The 16,737-nt window shown below is 45.6% G+C and overlaps 1 protein-coding gene across 1 annotated transcript in view; it reads left to right on the top strand.

Moving 5' to 3' along the window:
• Positions 1-516: 516 nt before the first annotated feature.
• The window catches only part of slc43a1b (solute carrier family 43 member 1b), a 33,983-nt gene continuing 17,762 nt past the window's right edge, over positions 517-16,737 (top strand). The window contains exons 1-10 of the mRNA XM_026172142.1: positions 517-648; positions 2,526-2,684; positions 2,899-3,082; positions 3,279-3,334; positions 3,529-3,605; positions 13,467-13,559; positions 13,932-14,065; positions 15,067-15,209; positions 15,932-16,078; positions 16,604-16,639. Coding sequence (XP_026027927.1) covers positions 2,531-2,684; positions 2,899-3,082; positions 3,279-3,334; positions 3,529-3,605; positions 13,467-13,559; positions 13,932-14,065; positions 15,067-15,209; positions 15,932-16,078; positions 16,604-16,639 — 1,024 coding nt within the window. The 5' untranslated portion in view covers positions 517-648; positions 2,526-2,530. The remainder of the gene's footprint in view (positions 649-2,525; positions 2,685-2,898; positions 3,083-3,278; positions 3,335-3,528; positions 3,606-13,466; positions 13,560-13,931; positions 14,066-15,066; positions 15,210-15,931; positions 16,079-16,603; positions 16,640-16,737) is intronic.

Below are 16,737 nucleotides of genomic sequence, written 5' to 3'. Positions count from 1 at the left end.
CACCACAGTCTTGGAGGAACGTTGTCTCCTTTCACTGTGTACTGTACCTCTGCACATGGCTGCAATGACAATAAAGCCACCTGACTTGGAGCAGGAAACATGTGGGCACTGTACTGAATACATAAGATGAAGGTGTGATGAATGCAAACGCCTCACATTAATCTTGGTTGACGACTTCTGTGGTTCCCTCACAGGTGTCAGATTTCAACAGTGTTATAGTTCACCACAAGGTGGGTCCAGTGAGTAAGCTGCCAGTACGCCCTGTACTGAGATCAGAGTGAAACTGTCAAATCTGAAGCCCTGATCGTTTTTAATGAGTAAGAATTTCACTGAAAGTGTAAAAATGCATCAGCTGATAGACAGCAGACTTTATCTGCCTTCATTCAGATCAAACCACAAATCATGGCCGAGCTGACCGAGCAAGCCCAAAAGTGTGTGCTGTGTTAAGGTCAGGGAGGAGGGTGGGTGAGACTTGAGCTCCATTTATAGAGAGAGAAAGAGTCCATGTGAGCTCACACATGTGCCACCACATACTGCCGGCACAGTGGGACGAACATCGTGAGAGTTTGAACGTTCTCCTGTCGGGAAGAGGAGGAGCAGAGCAGAAGTGTGAAACAGATCAACTGCAGGTGGAGAGCAGCTTGTAAAGTAAGTCATTCTAAGGTGTGTTTTCACCTCACGCTGCCACGTGCAGTGGAGGTCGTGCTTGATGAATGTGGACCACGTCTTTGTTTGTAACTATTAATATTGTTCAGTCGTTCCCACGTGTCCTCTCTGTGTCCGCATTTTAAAACTGCTGACAGTAAAGAGATTTTTGTTGGCCAATCAGAAAGGTCTTTGAAACATGAAAGCAGGCTAACAGCATTAAAAGAAACATAGTGATCAGAAACATCACATCGAGTGGAGACCACAGTGGACACAGCACCAAGTTACTCATTCATTTCCAAAAGCATGGCAGTTATTTAATGCTGGGCTCGTCTTACTGACCACTCAAGGTCCTTTAAGTACCACGCTAACCAGTGTACAATCTAGAGTACTTCACAGGCACACTGGGACCATGCAAACCCCACGCAGACAGGCTGCCAGGAATCGTCTTCATGTGAGGAAACAATTCAAACAACGCACCACCGTTCTGCCACGTCACATCTAGTTAGCTTATTTTTGCTCTTTTCCAGTCACGCAGTCTAATTCTTGCACATTAAAGTAGCTCTGCAGGTCATCATCTGTCTGAAAAATGCTGTTTTAGCCCTTCGTCTCTTTTAAGGACCCCTTTCTTCTGATTGGCTGCCCCTCAAAAACACAAGGTTTGAACAGCAGTGTGCTAATATGACCACATCAGGGATATGCCCACACTGTGACTTCATAAAGATCTGATCTCTTATTTGCAGATGTTGACACATGGACAGACCTACATCATTACTGGCACTGTTGTCAGGGTTAACGTTAGTCCCAGGGTCAGTCTCTATGAAGTTAAAGTCAGCGTAATGCCCTCTAACGTGATGACACCCGATAGCTCCTACTGTGGGTCATATGAGGTCAAACTCCTCCTCCTTCCTACCCCCTCAATAATTCCTTTTGTGACAGCTCTAAGGTGAAGCTCCACCTGCTTTTTTAAAATAATAACATAAATATAGTGACCCTCAAACAGGAAAGCATCCTCGCACGTCCTCACTACCACGTGGAACTGACCACCACCAACAGCTCGCACACTGCAGAACTCCCAGTTTGTTTAGTGCTTGATGTTTCAGGCCCACGTGCTCGTCATCACCTGTCACAGGTCACAGGACCATGACCAACAGCAGGAATAACCAATGAAAACAACATCTTATGAAGCACAAACAGCTGAGAAAGCTACAAGTAATACACATCGCCTTGACATGAGGAAAAAAGACAAAAGGAAATAAGAGTAATTAAATGCAGTCACTGGTGGTGGTCACGTGACCTATATTTAAGCTAGCGCTGTCCTGTGTTTCATTGGCTGATGACGAGCACAAACTGCAGCTCTGCAGTGTGAAAGGAGTTTATTGTTTCCACACTGACGATGGTGCACAGGAGTCCAGATGGAGGCGGGACGACTTGTAACTAGTGACTGACTCATAATCAAGATTCCTCACGGTTTAAAAAGGTAACACGACAAGACTTCACCAAACAAAGGGCGATGTCGCGCCAAGTCGCGCTGGGTGTCTCACGTTCAGCTGTAATTCATGCAAAGCTACTCTTATAGCTTTGCATGAATCAAGTCCAACAAAGAGCATTGCAAGAACTCCACAAGTTTAGGTTCATGTATATGTAACAGATGTGTTCCTGCGTTGTGTCTGACACTGACAAAGAAACGTAAAACAAACAAAGACCTCCAAGTAAATAACTTGCCCACTTGTAATCTATTACATGTAGACTCTGGGTTAATGACTTGTTTGGCCAGAGAAGTTGATTTAAGCAGTGATCTGAAAAAGTCCAGTGCTGTGTTTGGGGACACTGTGCAGGAGAGACAGGGAATCACACTCACGTCTTCCCTGTATCTCCAGCCGTCATGGCTCCCAGCTTGTCACAGGCATACAGGAGGAGGTGGTGGATGGCCATCACAGCCATCGTAGAGAACCTGCTGTTCTCTGCTGTGCTGCTGGGCTGGGCCTCGCTGCTCATCATGCTGAAGAAGGAAGGCTTCTATTCTCACCTTTGCCCTGGTAAGACCGCTGTAAAATGACGTCTGTTTCATTAAAAGAAACAATGCACTGCAGGAATCATCCACAAGCAGGCGCCTCTTTCACTTTAGCCTTGCAGTATTTAACCTTGCTAGAAATGAGGATATTGTGGCACGAGGTGCTTTCGGTAGCTGAAGCAGTTTCTCGGGGTCTTTATTTGGTCGTCCTGATTTGCTTCTTCTATGACCCGTCCCAGGAAACGAGACTGCGGACACGAATGCGACTTTCATGCAGGGCAACGATTGGAAGAGTTGTGTGGAACAAGAGGAGATACTGAATCTCGGCTTCACCATCGGATCCTTCCTCTTGAGCGCAGCCACATTACCCCTGGGGATCTTGATGGACAAATATGGGCCACGACCACTGAGACTCATTGGCAGGTATGACAGCTAAATGAACCAATCAAAGACACTTTAAACTTTAGTTCATGTTCTGAGTGAAAAGGTTTGAGGGCTGATTGCATCATCACGTGTGAGTTTAACTGTTGGGCTGAGCAGCTTGGCAGGGATGCCTGATTTAGTGTCAAACAGAGTGAAATGTGAGGTACTCAGACGTCTGTGTCTTTATGTATTTCAGTTCATGTTTCGCAGCCTCCTGCGCCATAATAGCTGCTGCTGCGTATGACCCTGAAGGTGAGGAAACACGTCAGCACACACAAAGGCAAACTCTAGCAGAGACATATTTGTAGTTTTAGTATGCCACCCTCCCTCCTCATTATGATATAACACTGCCATGTTTACAACGTCCACCTCTGGTCAGGGAAAGTAGACAGGAAGTGACACTTGGTTTCATCACAGCTGAAGGTATTTCTCGTTTGGTCCATCAGTCCTGTCGGGCCTCATCTTCCTGGCTGTGTCCTTGAATGGTTTTGGAGGAATCTGCCTGACCTTCACTTCACTCACAGTACGATTTCCACTCACACACGCACACTCACACACACAGACACACAGACACACTCACACACACACACACACACACACACACACACACACACACACACACACACACACTCACACACACACACACACAGATACTCACACAGACACACACACACAGATACACACACACTCATACACACACTCACACACACACACACAGATACACACACAGACACACACACACTCACACACACACAGACACACACACACATAAGGGCGATCGTGGCTCAAGAGTTGGGAGTTCGTCTTGTAATCGGAAGGTTGCCGGTTCGAGCCCCGGCTTGGACAGTCTCGGTCGTTGTGTCCTTGGGCAAGACACTTCCCCCGTTGACTGCTGGTGGTGGTCAGAGGGCCCGGTGGCGCCAGTGTTCGGCAGCCTCGCCTCTGTCAGTGCGCCCCAGGGTGGCTGTGGCTACAATGTAGCTGCCATCACCAGTGTGTGAATGGGTGAATGACTGGATGTGTAAAGCGCTATATAAATACAGGCCATTTACCATTTACACACACACTCACACACACACACACACACTCATACACACACACACACACACTCATACAGAGGCTCTCACACACACACACACACACACACACACACACACACTCATACACACACACACTCACACACACACACACACACAGACACACACTCACATACACACAGACACACACACACTCACACACACACACTCACATACACACAGACACACTCATACACACAGACACACACACACTCACACACACACACACACACTCATACAGACGCTCTCACACACACTCACATACACACACACACTCATACACACACTCATACACTCACACACACTCATACACACAGACACACACACACTCACACACTCATACACACAGACACACACACACTCACACACTCATACACACACTCATACACACAGACACACTCATACACACAGACACACTCATACACACAGACACACACACTCACACTGCCTTTTCTGGCATTTCAAACCTCTGGGGATGAGTAAGTTACCATCAGTGACAACCAAACACGACCTTTCAGGGGAACTAACTTGACGTTCAGTTTGTGTCACGTGCCTCTCAGTGTTGTTCACAGTGTTGTGAGTGGACATACTGTACAAAGAGTGATGCAGTCGCTGTGCTGGTCTGTGTGGTAGAGAGAGAGATGAGTATGAACGCACAGCTGCTGATTTCACAGAACACAAACATAAGGCTTTGTGTTTATGTTGATGAAGTGCCTTGCATCTGCATTCTATCTTGCAACCACCAGATGGCGATAGCTGCGACTGCAGAAGTCTATGGTAAATGGCATATTCAGTTTTTTGCAGCCGGAATGGAGGCACCAGAAACATTTATCACGAGGGGTCAATCGAGTTAAAGTCAGTTATAACAAGTTCACTCAGCAGTGATGGGAAGCAGAGACTTGCACATGGAACAAAGTTCGCAGTATGATGCAATATATACACTGCTGGGCATCAGACTGCCCCATATCCCTACGTTTCCATCTGCCCCAGGTCCAAACTCCAACCACCTGTCCACACAGTCAGATGCAGAACATACTTAGAGTGTGTGTGTTTTCAAAAACTTGTTCTAAATTCAGCAGCAGTCCTTCAACCAATCACAAAGCTGGCTGGTCAACACACCCTCCCACGCCCCTGTCAGCCCCTCACTCCATTGGTCTCTCTCCTACAGACCTAAAATAACATGAGCCTGAGTGGGTGTGTGTAGGTGAGTGTATTGTTTGTTAAGGGTTCAGGTCAGGTAGGGCAACAAGCCGATATCTTAGGGTTAAAAACAGTGTCTAAGTGAATGTTCCAAGTGTACCCATATGGAAAAGAAATCGTAAAAACATATATGATTTACTCATGAAAGTGGCCACTTTCATGAGCAAATCATATATGTTTTTAGTAAGTATACAAAACATACAAGTTTCATTATATAATTTTTTAAGGGATCTTATATGTGTTTTCACTCTTGTATGCTTTTCATACAAGTTTCATACAAGAGAGATAATAACTTTATAAGATTTATATATATCTTTTCCATATGGGTAATGCTGGCTGAAGTTATTGAGACACAATGGTGTGTGTGTGTGTGTGTGTGGGGGGGGGGGGGGCTCTTACATAAGTACCTGATATATATAGTCAGTAACACTTGTTTAGCTTTGATAAAGCTGCCGTATAATAACTGGTTCCCAGCTCTTCCAGCATCCACATGTCAAAGTGTCCTGTCCACAAATCCAGTGATGATGTGAGCGAGTTAGAAACAGTCAGAAACAGTCAGAAACAGCACCAGAAGACATGAAGTAACGTGCCGGGTGGCTTGCAGTAAAACACTTTGAGTGCTCAGCCAGAATAGAAAAGGAATAAATCAGACATGAAACCAAGTGTGTGCTAGTTTATGTAAAACTGAATATTCAGCAGAAATTTAAGAAACCAGCCGGCCACGATCCAGAGTGGCTGCAGCATGTTACTGTGAAACAACAATGACTCTTTTTGCATTTTCATTTTATAGATAGATAAATATGTATAACATACCATACATATACTGTATATACATATGCATATGCATCAATATTAACATTCTTGTCTAGTTATCGGATTTATGTAGCTACGGGCTTGTGCTTCATGTTAATTTGCAATGAATTAACACAAAAAGACCCACTGGTGTCATTCTGTGGAACTGACCTGCAGCTGGTGTTGTGATATTTGTGGTTGGAACTTCATGCTTATGCTTTATAAGCTGTGTGTGCACAGAGGCAACACAGCGATGGAAAAGAGGGGAGGGCTGATAAGAATGGAGAGCCAAGGCAAACCTACAACATGGGAACATTACTCTGGGAAGGCATGACTTCAGCTGAACCTGAGGCTGTAGACAGACAAATAAAACCCAGTGATATTTACACTGGGGCAAATGAGGGCAATGTACAAACAAAGAAACTGACGGCCTGTTGCATGCTATAGCTGAATTCTCCGATATTATCGGTTTCATTTCATTTCATTTATGTAAACAAAGAGTGTTTCTCATGACACCTTCAGCGTGAACACTTGTGACACCATAGTTACAACCCCAATTCAAAAAAGAAGTTAAGACGCAACGTAAATAAAAACAGAACTCAATGGTTTGTAACTCTGACAAAGCCATGTTTTGTTTCCACAGTATAACATAAAAATGATTTTAAATATTTAAACTGAGACATTGTATCATTTGATTTAAAAAAAATGGCTTGTTTTGATTAATGGGAGCAACAAAAGGCCAAAAAGGTAAACGATACTAAAAAGAAACAGTTAGAGGAAAACACGGTGACTGTACTGCTCTCTCTATGTGTTGAACTCCCTGAGCGTGAACAGCCAGCCAAACTCAAGAGCCAGGGAGGTGAGCGTACTTGCTCCTCGAACATAGTGTTGAACTGACATCATTGAACTGGAGTGAAACTAGAAACACATAAAACTAAACTCTTAATGATTGTCATACAATCAGCAGGTAAGTGTATTTAGCCACTAACATAGGAGACTTCAAGATAAGCATCCTGTAGATATACAATCTGATATTAATACAAAGAACAATAAGCAGGTAGTGGGCAAGTGTACACTTGTATCATTAGCTCAGAAGCTACGACCTATAACTACTGCACTTCAAGGAAGGTACAAAATAATGTCTCAAACACCCCATTACTAATTGTCTAATATACAAAGAACTGACTGAACTTACTTTTGCTTTCTGAAGGAGTATTTTGGATTCAACTCAAAAGATTTCAAAGGTGTAGCCATGCTTTCCCCACTGTTCCTGTCTATGCACATGTCAAAATAAAGGCTTTCCTGTCTATTCGGATGTCAAAATAAAAGCTTCACAAATTTCTGATGTATAACAATAGAAATACAATTTCCTCTTATTTGTCTCATTAGCATGTGAACATAGTCAAAACAGAACAGTGACTCAGAATCAGAATCAGAATGGGTTTATTGCCAGATGTTGAGGTTTACAACATTAGGAAATTGCTGCGGTGCTTCAGTGCAAACAATAAGAATTAAAGTGCTATGTAGAAAGAAAGATATGTGCATGAGATATACATGAGATATATACATGAGAATAAGAATTATGAGTGCTACGTAGAAAGATATATACATGAGTGCAGGTGGTGATCAGTGCCAGACATGAAATGATGCAGTGACACAGCGTAGGGTCATGTGTTAGTGGTGGGAACAGTCATATGGTTATTGTTCATGTGTCCAACAGCAGAGGGGAAGAAACTGTTCTTATGGCGAGAGGTTCTGGTGCGAATGGACCGGAGCCTCCTGCCTGAGGGGAGCAGGTCAAACAGACTGTGTCCAGGGTGAGAAGGGTCAGCTGAGATCCGAGCTGCACGCCGCAATGTCCTGGAGGTGTACAGGTCCTGCAGAGATGGGAGTCTGCAGCCAATCACCTTCTCAGCAGAGCGCACAACACGCTGCAGTCTCTGTTTGTCCCTGATAGTGGCTCCAGCGTACCACACGGTGATGGAGGAGGTGAGGATGGACTCGATGATTGCGGTGTAGAATTGCATCATCGTCCGTGTTGGCAGGTTGAATTTCTTCAGCTGCCTCAGGAAGTACATCCTCTGCTGGGCTTTCTTGATGACGGAGGTGATGGTGGGCTCCCACTTCAGGTCCTGGGTGATGGTGGTACCCAGGAAGCGGAATGAGTCCACAGAGGTGATGGGGGTGTCAGACAGGATGATGGGGGGGAGTGGGGCTGTGTGTTTCCTGAAGTCCACAATAATCTCCACTGTCTTCTGGGCATTCAGCACCAGGTTGTTGTGGCTGCACCAGGACACCAGACGTTCAACCTCCCTCCTGTAGGCAGACTCATCCCCGTCCGAGATGAGTCCAATAACGGTGGTGTCATCTGCAAACTTGATTAGCTTGACAGACTGGTGGGTGGAGGTGCAGCAGTTGGTGTACAGGGAGAAGAGCAGAGGAGAAAGAACACAGCCCTGAGGGGAGCCGGTGCTGATGGTCCGGGAGTCCGAGACATTCTTCCCCAGCCTCACGTGCTGCTTCCTGTCCGTCAGGAAGTCAGTGATCCACCGGCAGATGGGATCAGGCACATTCATCTGGGAAAGCTTGCCTCGGAGATGGTCTGGAAGGATGGTGTTGAAGGCAGAGCTGAAGTCCACAAACAGGATCCTGGCGTAGGTTCCTGGGGAGTCCAGATGCTGCAGGATGAAGTGTAGGGCCATGTTGATGGCGTCGTCTACAGACCTGTTGGCTCTATATGCAAACTGCAGGGGGTCCAGGAGGGGGGCCGTGAGGGTCTTGAGATGGGAGAGAACTAGGCGCTCAAATGACTTCATGACCACAGATGTCAGAGCCACGGGTCTGTAGTCATTTAGTCCAGTGATCCTAGGTTTCTTGGGGACAGGGATTATGGTAGAGGACTTGAAGCAGGCAGGCACATGACATGCCTGCAGTGAGGAGTTGAAGATGCCAGAAAACACTGGGCCAGCTCGTTTGCACAGTGTCTGAGGGTGGCAGGAGACACACCGTCTGGGCCGGGAGCTTTTCGAGCATTCAGACTCTTAAACTGCTTCCTCACATCTGCTTCATGAATATGAAGAGTTGTGGTGGGAGGAGGTGGTGTGAAATCTTCTTTTGTGTGGGGTGAGGAGGGGGGTGTTGTAGGTGAACAGTTTGAAGGTGGTGATGGCTCGTCAAAACGGCAGTAGAAGTCGTTAAGGGTGTTGGCTAAGAGCAAGTCATCAGTGGAGTGGGGGGTTTTAGGCTTGTAGTTTGTAATATTCCTAAAACCTTTCCACACAGAGGCCGAGTCATTCTCTGAGATCTGCTGCTGCATCTTCTCAGAGTGCTGATGTTTAGCAATGTCCACTTCTTTAGTGAACCTGTACTTGGCCTCTCTGTAGCAGACCCTGTCTGCGCTTCTGAACGCCTTTCTCTTTTCCAGCCACAGCTTTTTGAGTTTAGGAGTAAACCAGGGTTTGTCATTGTTATAACTCACCCTGGTGCGTGATGGCACAATGCTGTCCTCACAGAAGTGGATATAGGAGGTGACAGTGTCCGTAAACTCGTCCAAGCTGTTAGAAGCAGCCTTCATTGTGTCCCAGTCTGTGGTCTCCAAACACGTGCGAAGCTCCTCCACAGCCTCGTTGCTCCACAGTTTTTTGGTCCTCACGACAGGTTTGGAGAGCTTCAGCCTCTGCCTGTACGCGGGGATCAGGTGGATCATGACGTGGTCAGAAAGTCCGAGTGAAGCGCGGGGCACCGCGCGATAGGCCCCGCTGATCGTGCTGTAACAGTGGTCTAATGTCCTCTCCTCTCTGGTCGGGCATTTAATATACTGCTTGTATTTCGGAAGCTCATGGCTCAGATTGGCTTTGTTAAAGTCCCCAAGAGCAATAATGAGAGAGTCCGGGAATGTCCGCTCCATGTGGAGAATCTGCTCCGCGAGTGCGCACTGAGCTGCTTGCGCATCCGCGTCTGGCGGGATGTAAACAGCGGCCAGGATGAATGAAGCAAACTCCCGCGGAGAATAAAACGGTTTGCAGTGAATAAAAAGATATTCCAGAGAGGGAGAGCAGTGCTGAGCAATCACTGTTACATCTGTGCACCAGCCACTATTGATGTAGAAGCAGACACCTCCACCTTTGGTTTTACCGGAGAGAGCGGCCTGCCGGTCCGCGCGCAGCAGATGAAAGCCCTCCAGCTTGAGCGCGCAGTCCGGGATGTCCTCACTGAGCCACGACTCCGTAAAACATAAGACACAGGAGGAGGCAAAGTCTTTGTTCATGCTTCTCATCAGGGCCAGTTCGTCTATCTTATTCCAGAGTGAGCGTACATTAGAAAGGAAGATCCCAGGAAGAGCAGTTCTCAGTCCGCGTTTCCTCAAACGCACGAGTACGCCGGCTCGCTTACCTCTCTTTCGACGTCTCACTTTCCTGGTCAGAGTCAGCAGTAAATCTGCCGCAGATGCGACAAATATTGGAAATAAATCCACAGGCGTTGTAGTCCTGCAGTTAAGGAGCTCTTCTCTGGTGTAAGAATATCCAGAGGAGTGCCCAGACACAGAAGAAATGCACAAAAACAAGACAAAAGTAACGCACTGAAGCACCAGGGCATCCATACGCGGCGCCATCTTGGTTTATGACTCATCAGGTTAACTGACCACAGGTCAGTAACAGAAGTGAAAAATAGATAAATAACCCCGCATCTAGAAACTGTTCAGATATCTCAGAATAATGTCCGTCAGTGTGAAACTGTGAAGACTGTGTCATCGTAAACTGTACGTGATAGCAAAGGATTCTGAGAATGTGGAGAAACCTCCGAGCACAACCATCGAACCTGGAACTGATGGATGTGTGTGCGTTAAGAACAGGCACGATGGTGCCGTTGAATCAGGGACTGGGCTCAGAAACACCTCCAGTAGTGATGGTCTGTGAACACAAGTGCAGCTTCTGTTGTTCTTCGAATGAAGGTGTGTGAGAAATGAAGGTGTGTTATTCATATCTGTGATACAAATATGTAACACACACAGCAGCTGCTTATGACCACTGCTGCTACAACAGTGTAAGTGTAAAGATCAGAGCAGGACAGCGCTGATCCACAGGAAACGACACGAGCAGAGCCTTTGAGACAAAACAGAGACGCTTCTTCTTCATACTGTCATAGTCAATATACACCACGTTCCAAATTATTATGCAAATAGTGTTTAAGTGTTATAAAGATTAAATAAGTTGTTTTTCAATTAAACCCGTGGATGGGATTGTGTCTCAGGACTCTTTGTATCACTGAAATCAATCTCGGACACCTGTGATCAGTTGTTTGCAAGGTGAGCCCAATTAAAGGAAAAACTACTAAAGGAGGATGTTCCACATTATTAAGCAGGCCTCCATTTTCAAGCAATTTAGGAAGGAAAAATGATCTCTGCTGAAAAGCGTGAAATAGTTGACCGCCTTGGACACGTAATGAAAACCTCTTTCACGAAAATTTACGTGTGATCACCATAATGTTAAGAGATTTGTGGCTGAGTCAGAGCACACATGGGTTCGTGCAGATAAAGGCACAATGATGAAGGTTTCTGCCAGAGAGCAGCTGCTAAAAGGCCATTACAAAGCTGCAAACAGACATTTCAAGCTGCTGGTGCCTCTAGAGCCCTGCGAACGTCAAGCTGTAGGATCCTCCAGAGACCGGCAGCTGTGCATAAACCTTCTATTCGGCCACCCCTAACCAATGCTCACAAGCAGAAACGGCTGCAGTGGGCCCAGAACCACATGAAGACTAATTTTCAAACAGTCTTGGTCACTGATGAGTGCAGCGCCACCCTGGATGGTCCAGATGGATGCAGAGGTGGATGGCTGGCTGCATCGTCAGCTAAAAGGTAGTGGAGTCGTTTTTGAGCTGGAATCACGGGGAGAGTTTCAGACTGACCACTTTCTTCCTGGTACAAAAAGAAGAACTGTGCTTTCTGCAACACAACCATCTTCATGCAAGACAATGCACCATCTCATGCTACGAGGCACACCTCTGCATCTTTGGCTGCTATCAGCATAAAAGGAGAGGAACCCATTCTTCCCTGACCTCAATCCTACTGAGAACCTTTGGAGCATCCTCAGGTAAAAGAATATGAGGGTGGGAGACCGTTCACATCCAAACAGCAGCTCTGAGAGGCTATTCTGACATCCTGCAAAGACATTCAAGCAGAAGCTTTCCAAAAACAAGTTCCATGGATGCAAGAATTGTAAAACTGCTATCAAATAAGGGGTCCTGTGTTATTGTGTGACTTGACCTGTTAAGATGTTTTTGATTGAAATAACTTTTGATGTCAGTGAAATTGATCTACTAATGCTGCAAATTCAACAAATGACCATTTTCAATTCTCTACAACCTATAAAATCTTTTGAAACTCTGTGTGCGTAATCATTTGGAAGGCGCTGTAGTAACTTAACACAGGACGTGTTGATTAAAGTCTCTCCTGACATGCACTGTGCAGCTTGTTAAAATAAGATGATGTTAGTCAGTAGAAAAGCAAAAGGATGAGCCTTTGGCTGGATCCAAGCTCACCCCAGAGTGCAGAGTTATAGATAGAGTGAACTCTGAGTAAATGCAGTCATGACTAAAATTATGAACGGCTGTGTGGATTTGACACAACTGAAACCATATTACAGCCCAGTGCATGCTGTCACGGTGGCTCTGTCTTACAGAGCTGTACAGTTTACACCCAAACCACCAACTGAACATCTTCCTGTAGAGAAAAAATATTTTCACATTTCCACTTCATGTATCCCTCCACTCTCTGACTCTTACACTAATTTGTTGTTTAAGCAACACTTAATGAATGAATGTAACTACAGAGTTACAGTGTAGCCGCTTGGCTACATAAGTAACGTTTGAATAAATTAAGACAAATGATGTATTAAATGTAATCCTCCAAATATATGAAACTGATGCAAGTTTCAACTGAGTATTACAGCCTGTAGTGTAACTGAGCCACATTCATGAGGCGGCACTGTTCCACGTGTGTCTATACTTAGAGTGACACACACGTGTGCACACACACACTCGCACACCCAAACACACACACGTCTGGTTTGCTCTCCTCGTGGGGACCTGGATTTTGGTCCCCACCAGTATAGTAAGAACCCATAGACACACACACATACACACACGGCACGACTTTTTTCCCCTGTGTTTGTACAAAGCTTTTAAGAGCGCCACCTGCTGGTCACTTATTAAAATGTACAACTGTAGAGAAAATGTTGAAAGCTCTGAAGCTTTTGTCCTTGGACAGAAACTCAGATTTGCTCCGTGTGACAGCACGATCGTTTCTCTCTCTCATCTAGCTGCCGAACATGTTTGGGAACATTCGATCAACCATCCTCTCCCTGATGATTGGCTCTTATGCTTCTTCAGCTGTCACCTTCCCCGGTGTCAAGGTACAGACACACACTCACACACCTCGTTGAAAGGTGGAAAACCTTTCTTGGCTGAAAGCTAAAAGATATTGCTTGTTAAACTGTAGCAGAAGGGTTGTAAACTGTAGGGAACATGAAAGAAAGCAAAGGGGGCAGAAGGACCAAAAAGCTGATGACAGAGAGTACAGTGGACAGGAAACAGGAAGAAGAATAAACAAGAGACAACACTGGGCGGAAATAAAAGGGAGGATACTGCCGTGAGATTTCACATTAACAGTAACTAAAGGTCAAGTTTGCAGCATCATGCACACGTTTTACCTTTCCTTTATTCACCTCAACCCTGAAATCTCTTCCCTCATGCTTCTCTGTCCTACTCCTCCTCCTCCTCTCCAGGTGATTTATGACCTTGGCGTCTCTTTCCGGGTCATCATGTGGGTCTGGGCTGGAATGGCGTGCACTGTGATCCTAAACTGCTTCCTGAACTGGCCCACTGAATCTTTCCCTGCACCCGAAGACATCAGATACACGTCAGTTTTAACAGAATAGACGAATTAACACTGGAAACTGTGTCAGACGTTTAAAAGTAGAACACAAGTCTCATGATGAGACAGTTGTGATCAGTATGATTGCTCCTACAGAGCGTAGTGATCATATCTGAACTGTAAGATAAGATAAAACTTTATTGATCCCACAACGGGGAAGTTTTTGCGTCACCTCAGCTCAGGTACAGATATCAGAAGGAAATACAAAAATACAAATAAGTACAATCAATGAAAAAAGTAAGATAATACACTACATACAACGGTAGCATACACAGTATGTGACTATGGATATGGTTGGAAATATGGAAGACATCAACTATATAGCTTGACATAACTATTGTACCACTACTATTCCTATTTATAGACATGTACACCTTAAATATGCATATGTATACATATACATGCATATACACCTGCACATGTCCGTACACATGGAAGGTCCATTATGCATGAAGTGGTGAGCGTGGATGCTCCCTGGATTCCCACAGCGGTACCAGTTTGGGGTGATTCCATTCTCCCTGAGAGATTTCTCCAGGGACGACACAAAAACCTGAGTGCAGGATGCAGAACTGAGAGCGCTGAGAGTCGACTAAAGCTCACAATGGAAAGAGACATGAACAAAACACAGAGAACAGAAGAGTGACAACAACACCTGGGACAGCTGTGCACAGGCTGCTCAGAGGACAGAGTCATTGCAGTCGGTTAGGCTATAAATCACTGCCTTCAGACTAATATAGATATTGACGAGGGAATCGCTCCTCATGTTGTGACTTCATGTTACCCACTCATGTCAGCTGTCACGAGGCTTCATGATGAACCTTTCCCATGTGTTCTGAGTTTTACAGATTCAGTAACGTCAGCTGTGGTTTCGGGCACGTTTTATGAGTATCTCCAAAAGTCTTCAACTTAAAACATCTTTGAGATAGTGGGAATTGCACATTATGACTCTTCCCATTACATTCTGTGTGTTTTTTTCCTCTTAACAGTAAAAGGGTGAAGATAAGTGGGGTTGTGACAGAGGACAGCGTGACCGGGGACAGGAATATCACCCACATGACTGCAATGGAAGACACAATGGGATCCAGACAGACAGTACCTGAGCACACAGACCCCCACAGCACAGCCCAAGGTATTTGTTTTGTTATTTTGGCTTTAGTTTAAGTTGAGCTTGCTGCCAACACTCTCAGTGATTTTATTCTCAAAAAAATCAAGCTCCCATCGTCCGAGCGATCATCTATGGCTCCCTTGCCTTTGATGAGGGTTAAGTGTTGCCCCGAGTCCAGAAAAACACCGTCAGGGTCTTGTTCACGAGGGGAGAGTCGACCAGTGGTTGACAGACCAGTGGTCCAGCATCTGCAGTGATGAAAGTGATGGGAAAATGGTAACTGGCCTGCATTAGTATAGTGCTTTACTCAGTCCCTGAGGACCCCAAAGCACTTTACCCTACATTCACACACTGGTGATGGCAAGCCACACCTGCCGGACACTGGCGCCACCGGGCCCTCTGACCACCACCAGTAGGCCAACATGGGGTTAGTATCTTGCCCAATGATATTTGGCATACAGCCAGGGGGGAGCCTGGGATTGAACCACCGACCTTCTGATTAGTGGCTGACCTGCTCTGCCATCGGAGCTACAGCCACCCCTGGGCTTTCTAGTCTTTAAAGACTTGTGTGCACTGTAAACTACCATGAACAGCAAAATGAACTGTGTGAGAATCTGCGATGGACCTGAACTCTCAGTGAACTGAAAGAGTTTTGGCTGGAACCTGCACGGCTCTGAGGTCTGTATCTGCTGAACCAAAAGCTAAATGTACATTCATACATTTTCTCTCTTTGTCTCCTTCTTCAGCGTCTGTGCCGCTCTGTCATTCTGTGTGTTCTCCCATATTCCTGTGGAGTGTTATCACCATGGCGATGACACAGCTGAGGCTCATCTTCTTCATGGGTGCTATGAATAAGATGATGGAGTTCCTAGTCACCCACGGCGACCCCAACCGTAAGAATAATGGTCCATTTTCTATTTTTTAAATCTAAATGCTCCATGGTTTATTTCATTGGCCCTGCGACAGACTGGCGACCTGTCCAGGGTGTACCCTGCCTCTCGCCCCATGACAGCTGGGATAGGCTCCAGTTTTGGTATTCCTTATGTGGTTTTTAAAAAAACTCTATATCAAGTGTTTAGTGTTCTGCTGGGTGAAAGTTAAGGTTATGGCACAGAATTCACATCATTTTTATTCTCATCAAACCATTTAGTAAACCCTCTCACCACATGAATGCAGGCAATCTGGAAAAGACTGCTTTACCATAGTTTCACCGTAGCATAAAGGCAATCACTCAGATCTGCAATGAGCTTCCTTGTAAGGTGCACATTGGAGCCAAATCATCAAATCAAAGGGAACATGTTTTCAGCGTTTCTTTTATTTGTCACTTGTTTATAGGGCCAAAGTGAGTGTGCTGCTAATGAGAATAATTGCTGTTAACCCGTCTCTGGTAATCCCTGACCTGCTGCTGTCTCTTTCAGCCTCTGAGGAGCTACAGAAGGAGGTGGAAAAACAAGGTATAAACCAAAACACTGAGTTCTAATGGTGCACACACATGACTGCTGTCCACCGAGACTCGACCCAGGACCAAGACCTGTTTGGGTCCTGACTTAAG

This window comes from Astatotilapia calliptera, chromosome 6 (genome assembly GCF_900246225.1).
Source record: "Astatotilapia calliptera chromosome 6, fAstCal1.2, whole genome shotgun sequence".
NCBI classification, from domain to species: domain Eukaryota; kingdom Metazoa; phylum Chordata; class Actinopteri; order Cichliformes; family Cichlidae; genus Astatotilapia; species Astatotilapia calliptera.
This window is presented reverse-complemented; position numbering and strand designations above follow the sequence as displayed.